The 13,997-nt window shown below is 38.4% G+C and overlaps 1 protein-coding gene across 1 annotated transcript in view; it reads right to left on the bottom strand.

The window, feature by feature from the left end:
• Positions 1–432: 432 nt before the first annotated feature.
• Positions 433–13,997, bottom strand: part of DHX57 (DExH-box helicase 57) — a 69,297-nt gene continuing 55,732 nt past the window's right edge. The window contains 11 exon segments of the mRNA XM_037807159.1: positions 433–1,184; positions 3,225–3,425; positions 6,414–6,431; positions 6,433–6,453; positions 6,455–6,481; positions 6,483–6,524; positions 6,526–6,552; positions 8,850–8,924; positions 9,635–9,769; positions 12,010–12,093; positions 12,180–12,275. Coding sequence (XP_037663087.1) covers positions 1,041–1,184; positions 3,225–3,425; positions 6,414–6,431; positions 6,433–6,453; positions 6,455–6,481; positions 6,483–6,524; positions 6,526–6,552; positions 8,850–8,924; positions 9,635–9,769; positions 12,010–12,093; positions 12,180–12,275 — 870 coding nt within the window. The 3' untranslated portion in view covers positions 433–1,040.

Genomic DNA, 13,997 nt, shown 5'->3' with positions numbered 1-13,997 from the left:
AGTGGGAAACCTGTAGTGATTCTATTTGAGGTTTAGAGAAACACAAGAATATTTTTTTCCACTCAGATCTTTGGGATCTTGCCTAGCCATACTGACAAATGTCCAGGGAAAATGTACATGTATTTATATATTTTTCAAAATGCTAGTGTCCCATTAACCTAAGTGGTGGTTGAACATAAGCGGTCTTGTGCCAGGCACTAGCTTGGCATCCTTTTCTACCTCAACTGTGCAAACTTTGCCCTGAAGAATACATTAAAACTTCCCTCCAGGTAATGTGACATATGGCCATAGATCTGGGTGATCCATAAGACAGAGTGAAGACTCCTAAACAGAGACTTAAAGAGAATGCAGGGACCTAGAGTGTCTTGCTTCTAAGAACAGGACTGTATGATAAGACCAGCTCGCATTTTAATACAACAGAACTCATTAAAATTGTTTTTTTTCCGGCTGACCTTTAATGAGTAAACATAAAAATCCCTCACAAATCAGGTTTACTCAGGAGCCAAAAGCCTAAAATGAAATTTTTTTCTTGCATACATGATTTTTTTTTGCCCAGTTTGTAGAAAGGTCCAGGTTTATTCTCTAGTCTGACTTCTCTCAGTTGAGCTTTTATGGCAGAAAAAGAACCAACAGGCATTTCCCTTCCTGCCCCTATCCCACCCCAGTAAAAAGCAGGAGAAAAATAATACATAAATTAAAACAGAATTGTATTAAACATTCACTTGTGTTAGGTAAATTTCATTTACTCCAGGACAATCACAGAGTTGAGTCAGGCAAGCTGGGTCTTAGGCTGTCTTCCCCACTGACACTCCAGATTGTGCGGGGAGTGCCCATGGCTGTTAGAAAAATGGAGTCTGGACATTTTCCCTAAGGGTGTGTGTTGCTTCGGCTGACCCGGCGCTGTATTCGCTGGCTCCCCACCAGGCCCCCCATCAGGGCCAGCTCCAGCACAGGGCTTTAGTTCGAGGTAGAGGTGCTGCTGTTATTTCCCAGGCAAGCAAGAAGCAGGTAAGTAGCAAGCACTCCCCTAAGACTGGTCTTTATTGTGTGGTAACGAGTTTCACAATTGTGCTGATGATCCGGGATCCTCGAGGACATGTACACAGATCTATGCTTGGGTTTTTTATCTTATCCTGGAGAAGCTGGTCAAGCTCGCCACGAAGTTCCTTTACTAATTCAGCCACCTAAAATGACAGCCGGAATACAAGCAATACTAAAAAGTTAGTAGAGGGAAATACCCCAATTAAGACTATTATTATTCTAGATTTCTGGTGTTAACTTTAACCCCATTAGGAGAACAAGCAAAACTAACTACGTTTTCATTCTAAAAGTGCTAAAATTTCTTGAACCAACTATAGGAACTCAATGCCAACTCTGTAATACACTAACTGGGTTCATTAAAATGGTTCCTCTATCACATCTCATTTAAAGACAAGTAAAATCTGGAAGTATGGCTCTTGTGTTGTATTCTCTTCTTACCCGGGCTCACACCCCCAGAAAATTCAAATACAAACGCCCCAATCCCTCCTCTCGCTTGACCAACTGCTACAGCTCCACCACATAACATTATAAAAGCAGGGTCCTCAAGTGCACTGTAACCTTTTGCTCCCTGCCTGCCTGGTTGAGCCAGCTCTCCTGATCTGTTCCCTGTGCAGCCCTGTGAGGCCTGCTGCTCCTCTCTGTTCCTAATCAACTTTCCTTTTATACATATCTGATGTCACTCATCCTTGCCACACCTGACTATCCATATAAAGATCCTCACTCACACATGTTCCCAGAGAGAGAAGCAGGAAGGTGGAGAATTCCAAGGAGTGGGCATCAAACAAACAGCAAAAATCTCTTCAGCTTATAGATACATTTCATGCTTTTGTAGAGGGAAATAGCTCCATGTTGTTAAAGGCATTTTGTTCATGTTGATCTTGTAGTGGACTATAGACATTTTCCTAGCATCTGTTCTCCCCTCCTCCTTTGTGCAGTTCGGACCCTGATCTGACTCAAACAAGTTTGTGCCACGAGCCTTGTCTTGCCAGGGTGAATGGCTCAGGTAATCTGGGCCTTAGTAATCAGTCCCTGACATTCCTTTGGCCATAGAAATTGGTTTAGGTGAGGAGGTTTGATGGAACTTTTAGGAAAGAAGGCTCTGTCTTCCTTTCTGGACAATGTGTAGCACAGACATGAGGCCAGGAGTTCGTATAGCCATTTTGTTACCACAAGGTCAGCCAGGCTTTTGTCATCATCGAGCTGCTGAATCAAAACAATCCTGCCCGGCTCTCTTGACCTTCACTGTCCAATACAGCAGCCACCAGCCACAGGTGGCTACTGAGTGCCTGAAATGTGGCTAGTCCAAATTAAGATGTGCTATAAGTAAAAAATACACACCAGATTTCAAAGACTTAGTATGAATAAAGAATGTAAAATACCTCACAAGTTTTTATATTGATTATATGCTGAAATTAAAGCATTTTGGATGTATTAGGTTAAATAAATTATATTAATATTAATTTCATCTGTTTCTTTTTACTTTTTAATGTGACTAATTAGAAAATTTTAAATTCCCTATGTGGCTCAAAGTATATTTCTTTTGGACAGAGCTGCTCTAATCTTTACAGTTAAAGAAGCCAATAAATTCCCTTTAATGTCTGAGTTGGTGTTTCTGTTTCTTCTAACATAAGAGATCTAACAGATGCAAATGTTAAAATGAATTTTTATTTCTTAAACATATACTCTCCATTAAATGCCTTTCCCAAATTCTCCATCTACATGGTGATTAACTAGGTCCTGAGCATATAGGCAATGGCTTACAATTCAGACCCATCATCTTTTTTTTTTTTTTTTAAGGTAATGGAATCAGGATGATTTTTTATTTACTTTTGCTTATCAGTATTTTGATTTTTCTTTGATAAACATGTTATTATTTGTATAACAATAACAATAAGGAAAGCTCAGTGCCTTCACTCACTCCCAGCTTCTGTCCTGAACCTGAACCTTCTACACTAACCCATCCCGGGCTTTCCCTCCCAGCGTGCTTCCTGGAACGCCTATTTGGGCCCACCCCTGGTCTCACTCCAGCCCCCTCCTTTTAATCTCTCATTGCAGACCCATCAATCCTTCTTAATTGGCTCATTAGCTCTGTAGTTCTTGGTACTTAAAGGAATACCTTATACTTGATATTATCAAAGCCCATCATGACCCAAGTATCACAGAAGACACCAATTATCCATTACCTGATGGGACGCAGCTGCAAAACGGATCCAACCATCATCCAAGGAAACAATGAACTCTCCCCTTTGAAGCTGCACATTCACCTGGCCTCCTCCAAACAAGACTAGTGGATACACAGATACCATGCTGCAGTCTCGGATGAACACCCGACTTGTTTTGATCTTCTCATGGTATACCAGGTAGGGGCTGTCAAAATGTCTGACCTGTAACATAAAACCTCAGGTTACAACAGTGAAGTCACTGGCAACAAATGGGGAACTCCACCAGACCCATGGATTTAAATGTCACCTGTACATTAATGACTTCTAAAATTTATCTCTGGCCTTTCCTCTCAGCTCCAGATTTGATTGGGCAACTGCCTACTTGACAACTCCACCTGGACATCTAATAAGCATCTCAAACTTCTCCTGTTCAAATGGAATTCTTGATTCTCCTCTCTACTCTGCTGTGTTTGCCATCTTAGTAAATGACACTCCTATTCACCCTGTTGCTCAAGCCCCAAACTTAGGAGTCACCCTTGATTGTTCTTTTCCCCTGACTCTAACGATATCATCACTAAGCCCTGTCAGCTGTTCTCAAAATACATAATGAATCCATATATGCTCATCTCATGACTACTACTGCTACCACCTTAATACAAACCATCATCTCCTGAACACTACTGAAATGCTTCCTAAATGCTCACCCTACTTCTATTTTTGCACCTTGACAGTCTGTTTTCTAAACAGCAGCCACAGTGATCTTTTTTTTAAAACCAGTTTTATTCACACACCATATAATCCGTCCTATGTGTATAATCAATGGCTCCTAACAATGATCTTCTAAAAACATAAAACCAATTATGGCTCAAAACTCTCCAGTGACTTCCAAGAATAAAACCTCATATCCCTTCCATGGTCTGTAAGGTCCTACAGGGCCTGACTCCTGTCTGCTTATTCCAGTGCGTCTCCTACTATTCCTGCCCCTAATCACCCCACTCCACTGACACGGGCCACTTTCTTGCATTTCCTAGAACATACCAAATATGCTCCACCTCATAGTCTGCGCTTTTTCCTCTGCTGGAATGTTCTTTCTTTAGATATCTGCACGGCTTGCTCCTTCAATTAGGATATGCTCAATTGTTTTCTCCTCAGAGTTCTTCTCTGACCTCTCTATCTAAAAGGGCCCCTCTCCTATCATTCTCTATCCTGCCATGCTGTTTGTTTTTCTTCATAGCTTTTGTCACTAGCCTGAGATTATTTTTACTCATTTCTTGCCTGTCTTCCCCACTGGAAGTAAGCTCCTTGAGGGCAGAGACCTCATCTGTCTAGTCCATCCCGCTGTCCTCAGTGTCTGGCCCTGTACTAGTAGATACCAAAGGGATGCATGAATGATTTGGATTCTGTCATGGTAAACGCAAAAGAGGAGGAGGGGAGCCAACTCAGGCCCCTGGTTCCTACATGCACATGCAGCTGAGAGACAGTGATGACCTCTGGCCCTTAAGCTCCTTCCTCTGCACTTGAGGAGCTTCTTTACATGCTCTACCGGCACTTTACTCAGTTGCTCCAGGGAACTGACCAGCTCCAACACCCCAAACTCTTTCTTCCTCCATTCTCCTTTCCTTTTCTCCTTCAACTTTCCTACAACCTTAATTGAGCATCTGTTTTCAGGAAGGCACCGTGCTAGGCACTGAGAATGTAAAAATGAATAAAATTTCACAATCTCATGAAACAGACAGACCACAGACTGTAACATAATTTGATATGTGCAACAGTGGACAACTGTATAATTTATGACAGTGGAACAGTAGAAGGAAAGAGCAACTTGGAGAGAGAAGGGCACTGAAGTGATATTAAGTGGAAGCTGGAAGGATAAGCAGGAGCTTGCTGGGGAATAAGAATGTCATTCCAAGCAGAGAGAACAGTCTGTCTGACGGCCATGGCATTTGGGGTCACTGTTTGATAGTCTGGTATTGATGCAGCAGATAGAATGACAAATTGGGGTTGTGGGGGATATGGTATGGGAAGGGGCCAGTATGTGAAGGATCAGGTGAAAGAGTAGTACACTCCAAATTGAAGGGTTATAAGCAAGGAAATGACATTGTCAAATGTATGTTTTATAAAGACAATTCTGGCAGCAGTAGTATAGATGATTGAAGAAGGAAAGCACCAGAACATAAGATTTTTTATGGTACTTCAGACAAGAGACAGATGTATGAGGTTGTGAACTGAGTAAGGTGATAGGTAGTAGAGATAAGAGGAGTAGGCAAATCTGAGAGATGTCAAAAAGGCAGAATTGTTGGGACTTGGTAACCAATTGGATTGGGGCACAAAGAAAAGAAACAGAGTGCTCATTTGGATGGAGTTATTAATCAAGACAGGGAACAGCCAAAGAGAAGAGTGAATTGGGTGATAATGAGTTTCAGCTTTTGAGTCTGAGGTGACTGGAAGACATCCAGCCGATGACTTCTTGAGGAGAGCTCAGGAAACCCACATCTCTAGAGAAAGAAGTGAGGGGTCTTTAAACAGCGTGTAGGAGGGCAGCTGAAACCAGGATGATGTGCATCTGGTCATTCAGGAAGAGAATGTATGCTATAGTGAGAAAATCAGGACTATGGGCAGAACCTCTATTTCAGGGCAAAGGAGAGAAACCAGTAAAAATGATATGGAGGGATGATCAAAGAAATAAAAGAAAGTGATATTTACAGAAGCAAAAAGAACATCAGTGATAGTTTCAAGAGGAAGGAAGGTCAGCAGTGTCAAGTGAGAGTCAAGAAGGTGAGGACCAGGAGACATGCACTGAATCTGACAACTGGGAGGTTACTCATCACCTTTGATCAGTTTAGTGGTGTGGTGGAGGCAAACACCTCACAGCAGTGAGGCTGAAGGGAAGAATGAGAGCTAAGGAAGCAGGATCAGCAAAATATGGGTCATTCGTGCCCTTTTTAGGCTCAGATTCAGTGATGCAGTTACCGCATGGACTTCTCAAATCACCACTGCAAAGAAATTATTTTGCGTTGGAAAGCAGGCTTGGGTATTTTTTGCTTCCAGTAAGAATTTTCTTGAAATGGAAATTGTCTTTCCAGAAACAGTCCAATTTCCAGTCTGCTTGTACTTATTCAGCCTTCTCCAAATCAGTGGTGCTGCTGGGGACTGTGTTTCTCAGCCCAGGACCAGTCATATGTAAACATAAGTACCCACCACAATTCTGACCTGATAGTTCACTGATGAAAGGGTGAATATGCACATATCCCATCGTTCTTGGTGACAAATTTCAACTCTTGCTGATTTTGGTTGCATTCTGACAGCTCCAGTACTAGTCTTCCTGAAATTTCCCTTCAGGGCTTTTTACCTAAACAATAGGTATTTGTGAAAAGAGATCTATAATAATATATTTTCATTTAGGCACACAACCAGTCTTATTTGAGACTCTGTGGTTTCTTCCCTCTGTCACTTTGTTTCCTTTTGGAGGCAGTACATTTTTTTTTTTTTTTTTAACCACCAAGAAGTGTGGATATAGGCACAGCAGCTCTGGGTGACTGGGTCACACCAGCCATGTGGGGGAAGAAATTATGTAGCTACCTCAGGTCTGCAGGAGTTACCAGGGGCATGGGTCCCACCGGCTGCACTGGACCAGGGATCTGCTGCCTATCAATCCCAAGACATCATTTCTACATGAAGTTCTTTCAAAAACATAATGAAAAAAACTTTCTATAAATAGACTGTTTTCATTTGGGGGGGAAAAAAAGGCATAATGAAAAAGCTTATGAATTATAATATGTATTTTTTGCAAAAATAATGGGTTTTTGTAGAAAATTTACATTAGCACAAAATAAAATCTGTAATCCCTTGATTAAGAAATAACTAGCAATTAATATTTGACAAATATCAATTTTAGTTTTTCTATGTTGCATACTTCCTAAATATTCACCCTACTAGAGATAAACATAAACACAATTAATATAAATATATACATATGTATTCAAACTAATATATGATTATTCATTTTTATAACCTACTTTTTAGTTAATAATTTATTGAGTTGGTAATGGATGGTGGTGATAGCACATTATGAATGTAATGATCACCACTGAATTGTATATTTGAAAGTGGTTAAAATAGTAAATGCTATGATGTATATGTTACCACTATATATATAGATATATCTATATGTCTATATATATCTCTCTATATATATCTATATATATAGAGAGAGAACATTTTTCCATGTTGTTAAATATTTTCCTACAACATAATTCTTTTAAGGATCTATAAAAATTTAACCAATAAATGCCTTATTATTGGAAATTTAGATTATTTGCAATTATAAACAACGTAGGAATGAACATGCTCCTAACTTTATCTTTATGTATATATGCAATTATTTCCCAATAATAAATCCCTAGAAATGAAACCGCTATCTAGAAAGAGTGTATTAATTTACATTCCACCCAAGAGAAAGACTGTTCATTTTGGGGGGCTCAGAATAGCACCAATATTATAAACTGTAAATTTTTTTTGCTAATTTGAAAAGTTAAAAGAGCTATTTCTTTGTTGTTTTAATTTGCATTTCTTCACATTAGTAACATTGAACAATATTTTTGTATGTGTTTACTGTGTGTTCATAAATGTTCTTTGTCCACTTTTCTATTAGATTGTTAATCTTTTTTCAGTCTTTCTTAATGATTTGTGTTATTAAACATATAGTCAGATATATTACCTTTTTGTTTTTTATTTAGTCTCAAGATATTTTTCTTCACTGAAAATTTCATACACATTTATCTTTTTAGTTTTTACATTTTAAGTCTGCAAACGATTTTTTTCCCAGTATTCTTTTTTTTCTTCACTTTTTGTTTTGATATTATACACTCACAGGAAGTTGCAAAAAACAGAAGCTTATACTCTTTCCTCAGCTTTTCCTAATGGTAACACCTTACATAACTATAGTATAACATCAAAACCAAGAAAATGACATCCAAATGATTTTTTAAAGTAACTTCCAAAAAGTTGGAAAAGCACGCAAGTGCTAAGCAGAAAATGAACAACAAATTAATCAGCAGATGTTAACTGAGCATTTACCACAAAAGTTAATTTCTTGAGAAATGATTCAGTACTCTGCCAAATTCAAATTCTTTCTACTTTTCAAATGGCCTCTTGTTAGGGCTGGATGATGAAAACTAGTCCAAGAGCACACCCAAATGGTATCTCCAGAAGACTGGCCACAGGTGGTCCCAGCGCAAAGCACTGACTTGTGATTATCTGGTTTTAGTCCAGCATGGAGGCAATAAGGATAAATGGGAAACTGTTGTAAAATCCAGCTTACAGCTAACCTAGAAGGTTAGATATGCAAGGGTGGCTGACAGAGTGACATTTATGTCCATCTTAATTTCTGGAATGTCATATGTCAGAAGGATTAAAGACACTTTATTTTATCCAATAAATATGTTCTTGAACAATGCATCTAAACAGATTTTGGTGAATTTGAAGATGGGAAATGTGCACTAAGGAACTGCTAGTTTCAAAGGCTGTGTGTGTGTGTGTGTGTGTGTGTGTGTGTGTATCTCTTTAAGATGATTGCACGTGTCTTAATTTATATTCTTTGGTTATAAATCAAAAAAGTAGGAGGACCCAGGAAAAATGTTTTGTTACCTGCACTACATTTGGATACAGAGCAGCACATAGCATTGCTGATATCAGCTTGGGGTTCTCAGCATTTGAGTTTGCCTATGAGGGAAATACAGGATTAATGTGATTAGTAATTTTGACAAGTAATTTGGGCACTTCTGTCTGTGCCCTGGAATTTACCATAATATTTTATTTTTTCTCTATCTTAATGCAAACAAAAAAGAGTATCTAATTTTTATCTCTTTGCTAGAAGAACTTATTTCTAAGTAAAAAATAAAGCTATTAGATCATCCTCACATGAGACCCACTCCAAGGAGACCACAATGATTCTTTCTAAGTTGGCCAAGCAGTTACAAAGCCAGGGTTCCTAAGTCTCAGTGGAGAAAAAGATCCTTGTTCATGGAATATTCAGAATCTTGAGAAAGAAAGTACTAATTGCACTTAGGACAGGGAGGGGTCAGATTCATATTGAAAAAGTACTTTTCCTATAGTTATACAAAAAATGTCCTGGTTTGGAAAAAGGCTGGGCTGATTTGAGAACACATTACTGGAAAGTCTATTCTTCCTCTTAGGGATTTATCAAGAATTAGTGTGAAATTTGAAAACAAAACCATTTACAACAATTAACAGAAAAACTCACTGCTTTTATGAGTGTAGCTAACACTTACTTGTAGAAAGAAGAAAATCAAAAATCCCACTCACATATGGCTCACGGAGCTTAAGTGAAGAATGCCTGCAAGTGTTCCTAAGTTAATATTTTATTCATGTGTTAATTAAAGAGAAATAAAGACTAACTACACATTCTTTACCTCTTCTCCTGTAGTGTCCAACACTCCATCTCCTCCTTGGGCCCTTTTCTCAATTTCCCTTGCTCTGAGTCCCTCCTTTACAAACCCTATATCCGATAACAGTTCAGTGAATTGTCGTTTGAGGCTGGCCATTTCCTGAAAGAAGTGGAAGAACCTTTAAGCAAGAGTATCAACACATCAAAGAAGGTAAAGTAGAGTCTTAAAACAATGAGTGACTATTAAAACGTAACACTTCAGTGTATAGCAATTCGGTCCATTAGGTTCATCAAACAGGTATGAAGAATAACTTGTCTAGTTATTTCCAACAGGCAGTTTTCACTTACTCAAACTGATAGAGTTGAAACAGTTATATAGAAATTTTTAAATGTCAGAAAACCCAAAGATCATTTCTTAGATGTTTGGACACCCAACTCAAAATGCTGCAAACTGTCTAGTTTTTCCTTAGTTCCTTACTGTGCCTAGAGTGGTTACTGTACTCTCTCAGATGGATGCAGAATGCTCATCTCAGCAGAACCTTCCCTCTTTCTCCTACCTTGTAGTCTCACTGGCTCACACCTCTTCCTAGAATAGGGACGTTATTAAGTGATTTAAATTTAAACACCCCTTTTTGTACTGAGCACAAGAGTGAGAAAGAGAACCGCAGACCTCTTTTCTCCTGGCTTCTGTTCAAATAGAGGCTGTATATCAAACAACAGAGGAAGAGATAATAATTGAAGGCACGAAAAGCTAAGCAACATTTCCCTCAACTCTCAAACAACAACTTAAGTATTTTCTTGGAAAGTCTCATGTTCGTGGGGATAATATGGCAAAATATAACTTAGAGTTAAATATACCAGAATTCCTACTTCATAACCAAGTTTTATTGAGATCTTAATAAAAATCCTACAATCAGAGCTGGAGTTCAGTGTTTGATGGACCTCACAGATCACAGCAAAATCTACATATGTCTTGAAGAAAAAGAAGAAATCAATTTAGTAAGATACGTAATTTAAAGGGAATATCCTCATTTGCACTTAAAAATCTTAATGACTAGAGAAAATAGTTATGACTCTCCCTTTTATACAAAACACCTTTAGATCAGTGGTTCTCAACCCTGGCTTCCTATTGGAATCACTTGGTGAAACCAACAACCTCAGTGACAACTGCCAATAGATGCTCAGGCCTCATCTGCAGAGATCCAGATTCAGTCCAACTAGGGTGGAATCTGGGCGTTTTTATCTGGTCTTTTTTTTTTTTTTTTTTAAGGCTACCAAGGTGAATCTACTGTGCAGCCAGGGTTGACAAATATAGCCTTAGATGGACTTAGAATAAAGCTACAACCTTTGTCTTAAATTAAACGTCTCACTGTAATACAACTAAAGGCAGAGGAGAGTGAAGGCAAACACTGGGATGGTTTTGAGGTCTCTTTATCTTAAATAACCAAATTCATTCATTCATGCATTTACTCAATGAATCTTTACTGTGTGCCAACTATGTGCTAAGCACTGTTCTAGGCAGTGGGGATACAGTGGTGAATAAAACAGACAAGATCTCTGCTCTGATGGTCCTTATGAGACAGAGGGATAAATAAATACAGTCAGCTAGGGATAATTACTAAGAAAAACATGCATTCTACTCCATAACATAGAAATGTTTTAATAAGAAAATACAGTCCATCTCCCTCCACAGCCCCCAAATCTTTGAGCGAAACAGATGCTTTGCCGAGATGTGTACCACCCTCATTCTGGTTTCTTATGCCACTATAGAAGGGGACCTAAAAGATTGTTGCAACAGAGGATAGAAGCCCTATTCTTACACAGAAAAGTTAATCAATGTTTCTCTTTCTTGTGTACTCTTTATTGACATACAGTAGCTTCTGATGAACATAAGAAAAATAATAAAAATCTGGTTTAGTAGTTCTTACATTTTTTGGTTTGGGGGAGAAGAGAGGGCATTGGGGATGGTCATAGACCCTTTTAAAAATGATGAAAGCTCTGAACACTTAATCCAGAATACTGTGCATATGTATAAGCACACAATTTTGCATACAATTTCAGGGTTTTGGGATCCAGATTAAGAATGGTTGGTATAATTATTCAAAAAACTGACTTCCAGTAAGCAATAATTTTTAGAGCCTATATTATACCTCATTGTACATGTAAGTAAACACAAAAATTTACTGAAAAGAGGAAAAATGGGGTCAGTTGAAAGGTTCAGAACAGAAGGTTTGATATCATACTTCAGGAGTCTGTTTTACACAGCTGGTTAAACCATGTATATTCCAGAAATAACATTTTCAATGTCAAGGCAAGATAAGTGAGATAAAGTTGCAACACCCTCTGGTGATCTACTACAATAGAAAATGAATGAAACAAACTGCCACAGAAATGGCTTACCTGAAGAACTCTTCCAGATAAGAAGTTTTGTCTGCAGTAATTATAACTTGCACGTACACCTTCTTTTGTACTTTGCTGCCATCCCTAAATTTTGGAGAAAATCAAATCAAACTTATGGTCTTTAGATCCAACCCTTGTAATAAACCTCAGCTATTAGGTTATGTACTTACCTTATATGCTCGTAAAAGGGCCAGATAATCACTGTTTGCGAACGCAAATTCCAGCTTTTTCTGGTTAGCTTCCTCTTTTTTATCCCAGGGAGACACCTAAATGAGGAAAACCCGATTTGAAGGACGTATTTTGTCTCAAGTCACTTAAGTGGCACTTTCCTACTGCTCAAGCCAGGTGCCTTGGGAGAGCGCTTGCGTGGAACAAAGTGTCCTCAGTGTGTGGCTGATTAAAGGCAATTTTTGTGGCAACTGGCAAGCTAACAGTCTCATTGTCCTTGTGAGTCTGCCCACTCAAAATAAGCTCTTCTGGGTCCTTCAGTTCTAAATGGCATGATGCCATCAAAGAGCCACTCACCCTAAAAGCTGATCTAAAATTCTGTTAACTCTGTGGTATCTTATTTGTATTTTACAGATTCTTCTTCATCTTTTATACTTGAGTCTCCCCTATTTCTATATCCATAACTAATGCTTTCCTCCTATTTTCATAATGTTTATAGGCCCCCGTTTTCTCTACAAATTTGCAATATTTAGAGAACATAATGTTCCCTGCTCACCCCTGCCCCCACACATACATGGACTAATTCTTTAATCCATTGATGTTCCTCTGCTTTCTCAGGCTCTAAGGATTCCAGCATGAGCTGAAGTAGCTCCTTATAGCAAGCTAAACCAAGGCCCTAGCTGTAACACCATGAAAATTATTTTAAACCAACTACAGTATAGTGCTTCTCTCTAAGTTTTGTATATTTGAATTCTTTCCCTTTAAGGAATGCCAGTGGGAAAAGGATTACATTTGGGAGATTAATATTATGTTTATAGAGTCCAGCAAAGGACAGGTGCTCAGTATTCCAATAAAAGAAAATGGCCAGTGAGAGGTTTATTTAGATGATTTGAAAACAGGCAACACAGGTCCTGTTCCCAACACTAATACTTTCTGTGCAGCCTAAGCAAGTTACCTTACCTCTTCTGGGCCTTAGTTTTGACTCTATTGTGAAATGAGGGGGCTAGACGGAGATCTTTTTGCATATCTGAGTGTTTACAACTCAATGAAGTAAAACATTAATAGTGCAGAAAACGATTCCCTCTATCCCACTACCTATATAGATAAGCCATGGAAAAATAAAGGCAGAGTGACATTCCACCCAGTAACAGCAGAGTATACATTATTCTCCAGTGCACAGGGAACATTCCCGAAGACTAGACCACATGCTAGGCCAGAAAACAAACCTCAATAAATTTAAAAGGATTGAAATGATATAGAATATGTTCTCCAACCACAGTGGAATAAAATTAGAAATCAAAACCAGAAATCCATCAACATTTAAAAAGAATTATACATTACGAACAAGGAGGATTTATCCCAGGAATGCAAGCTTGGCTTACCATCTGCAAATCAATTAATATAATAAACCTTATCAATAGAATGAAAAACAAAACCACATGATCATCTTAATACATGCAAAAGAAGCATCTGACAAAATCCCATACTCTTTCATGATAAAAGCACTCAACAAACTAGGAATGGAAGGAAGCTTCCCCAACCTGGAAAGGGCATGTACAGAAAATTCACAGCTAACATCATACTTAATGCTGAGAAACTGGATGCTTTCCCTCCAAGATCAGGAACAAGACAAAGATGTCCACTGTTGCCACTTGTATTCAGTATTGTACTGGAGGTTCTAGTTAGGACAATTAGGTAAGAAAATGAAATAAAAGGCATCCAAACTTTGGAAATTTCCTACATATCTGCTTGTTAAATCATACTTTGAAAGATATTACCTTTTTGTGTATATGTTATATTTTGTAATAAGGAAATAACTG

Source organism: Choloepus didactylus, chromosome 17, assembly GCF_015220235.1.
Source record: "Choloepus didactylus isolate mChoDid1 chromosome 17, mChoDid1.pri, whole genome shotgun sequence".
Taxonomy (NCBI): Eukaryota; Metazoa; Chordata; class Mammalia; order Pilosa; family Megalonychidae; genus Choloepus; species Choloepus didactylus.
Note: the sequence above shows the minus strand (reverse complement) of the source record. Positions and strands in the feature narration are given on the sequence as shown.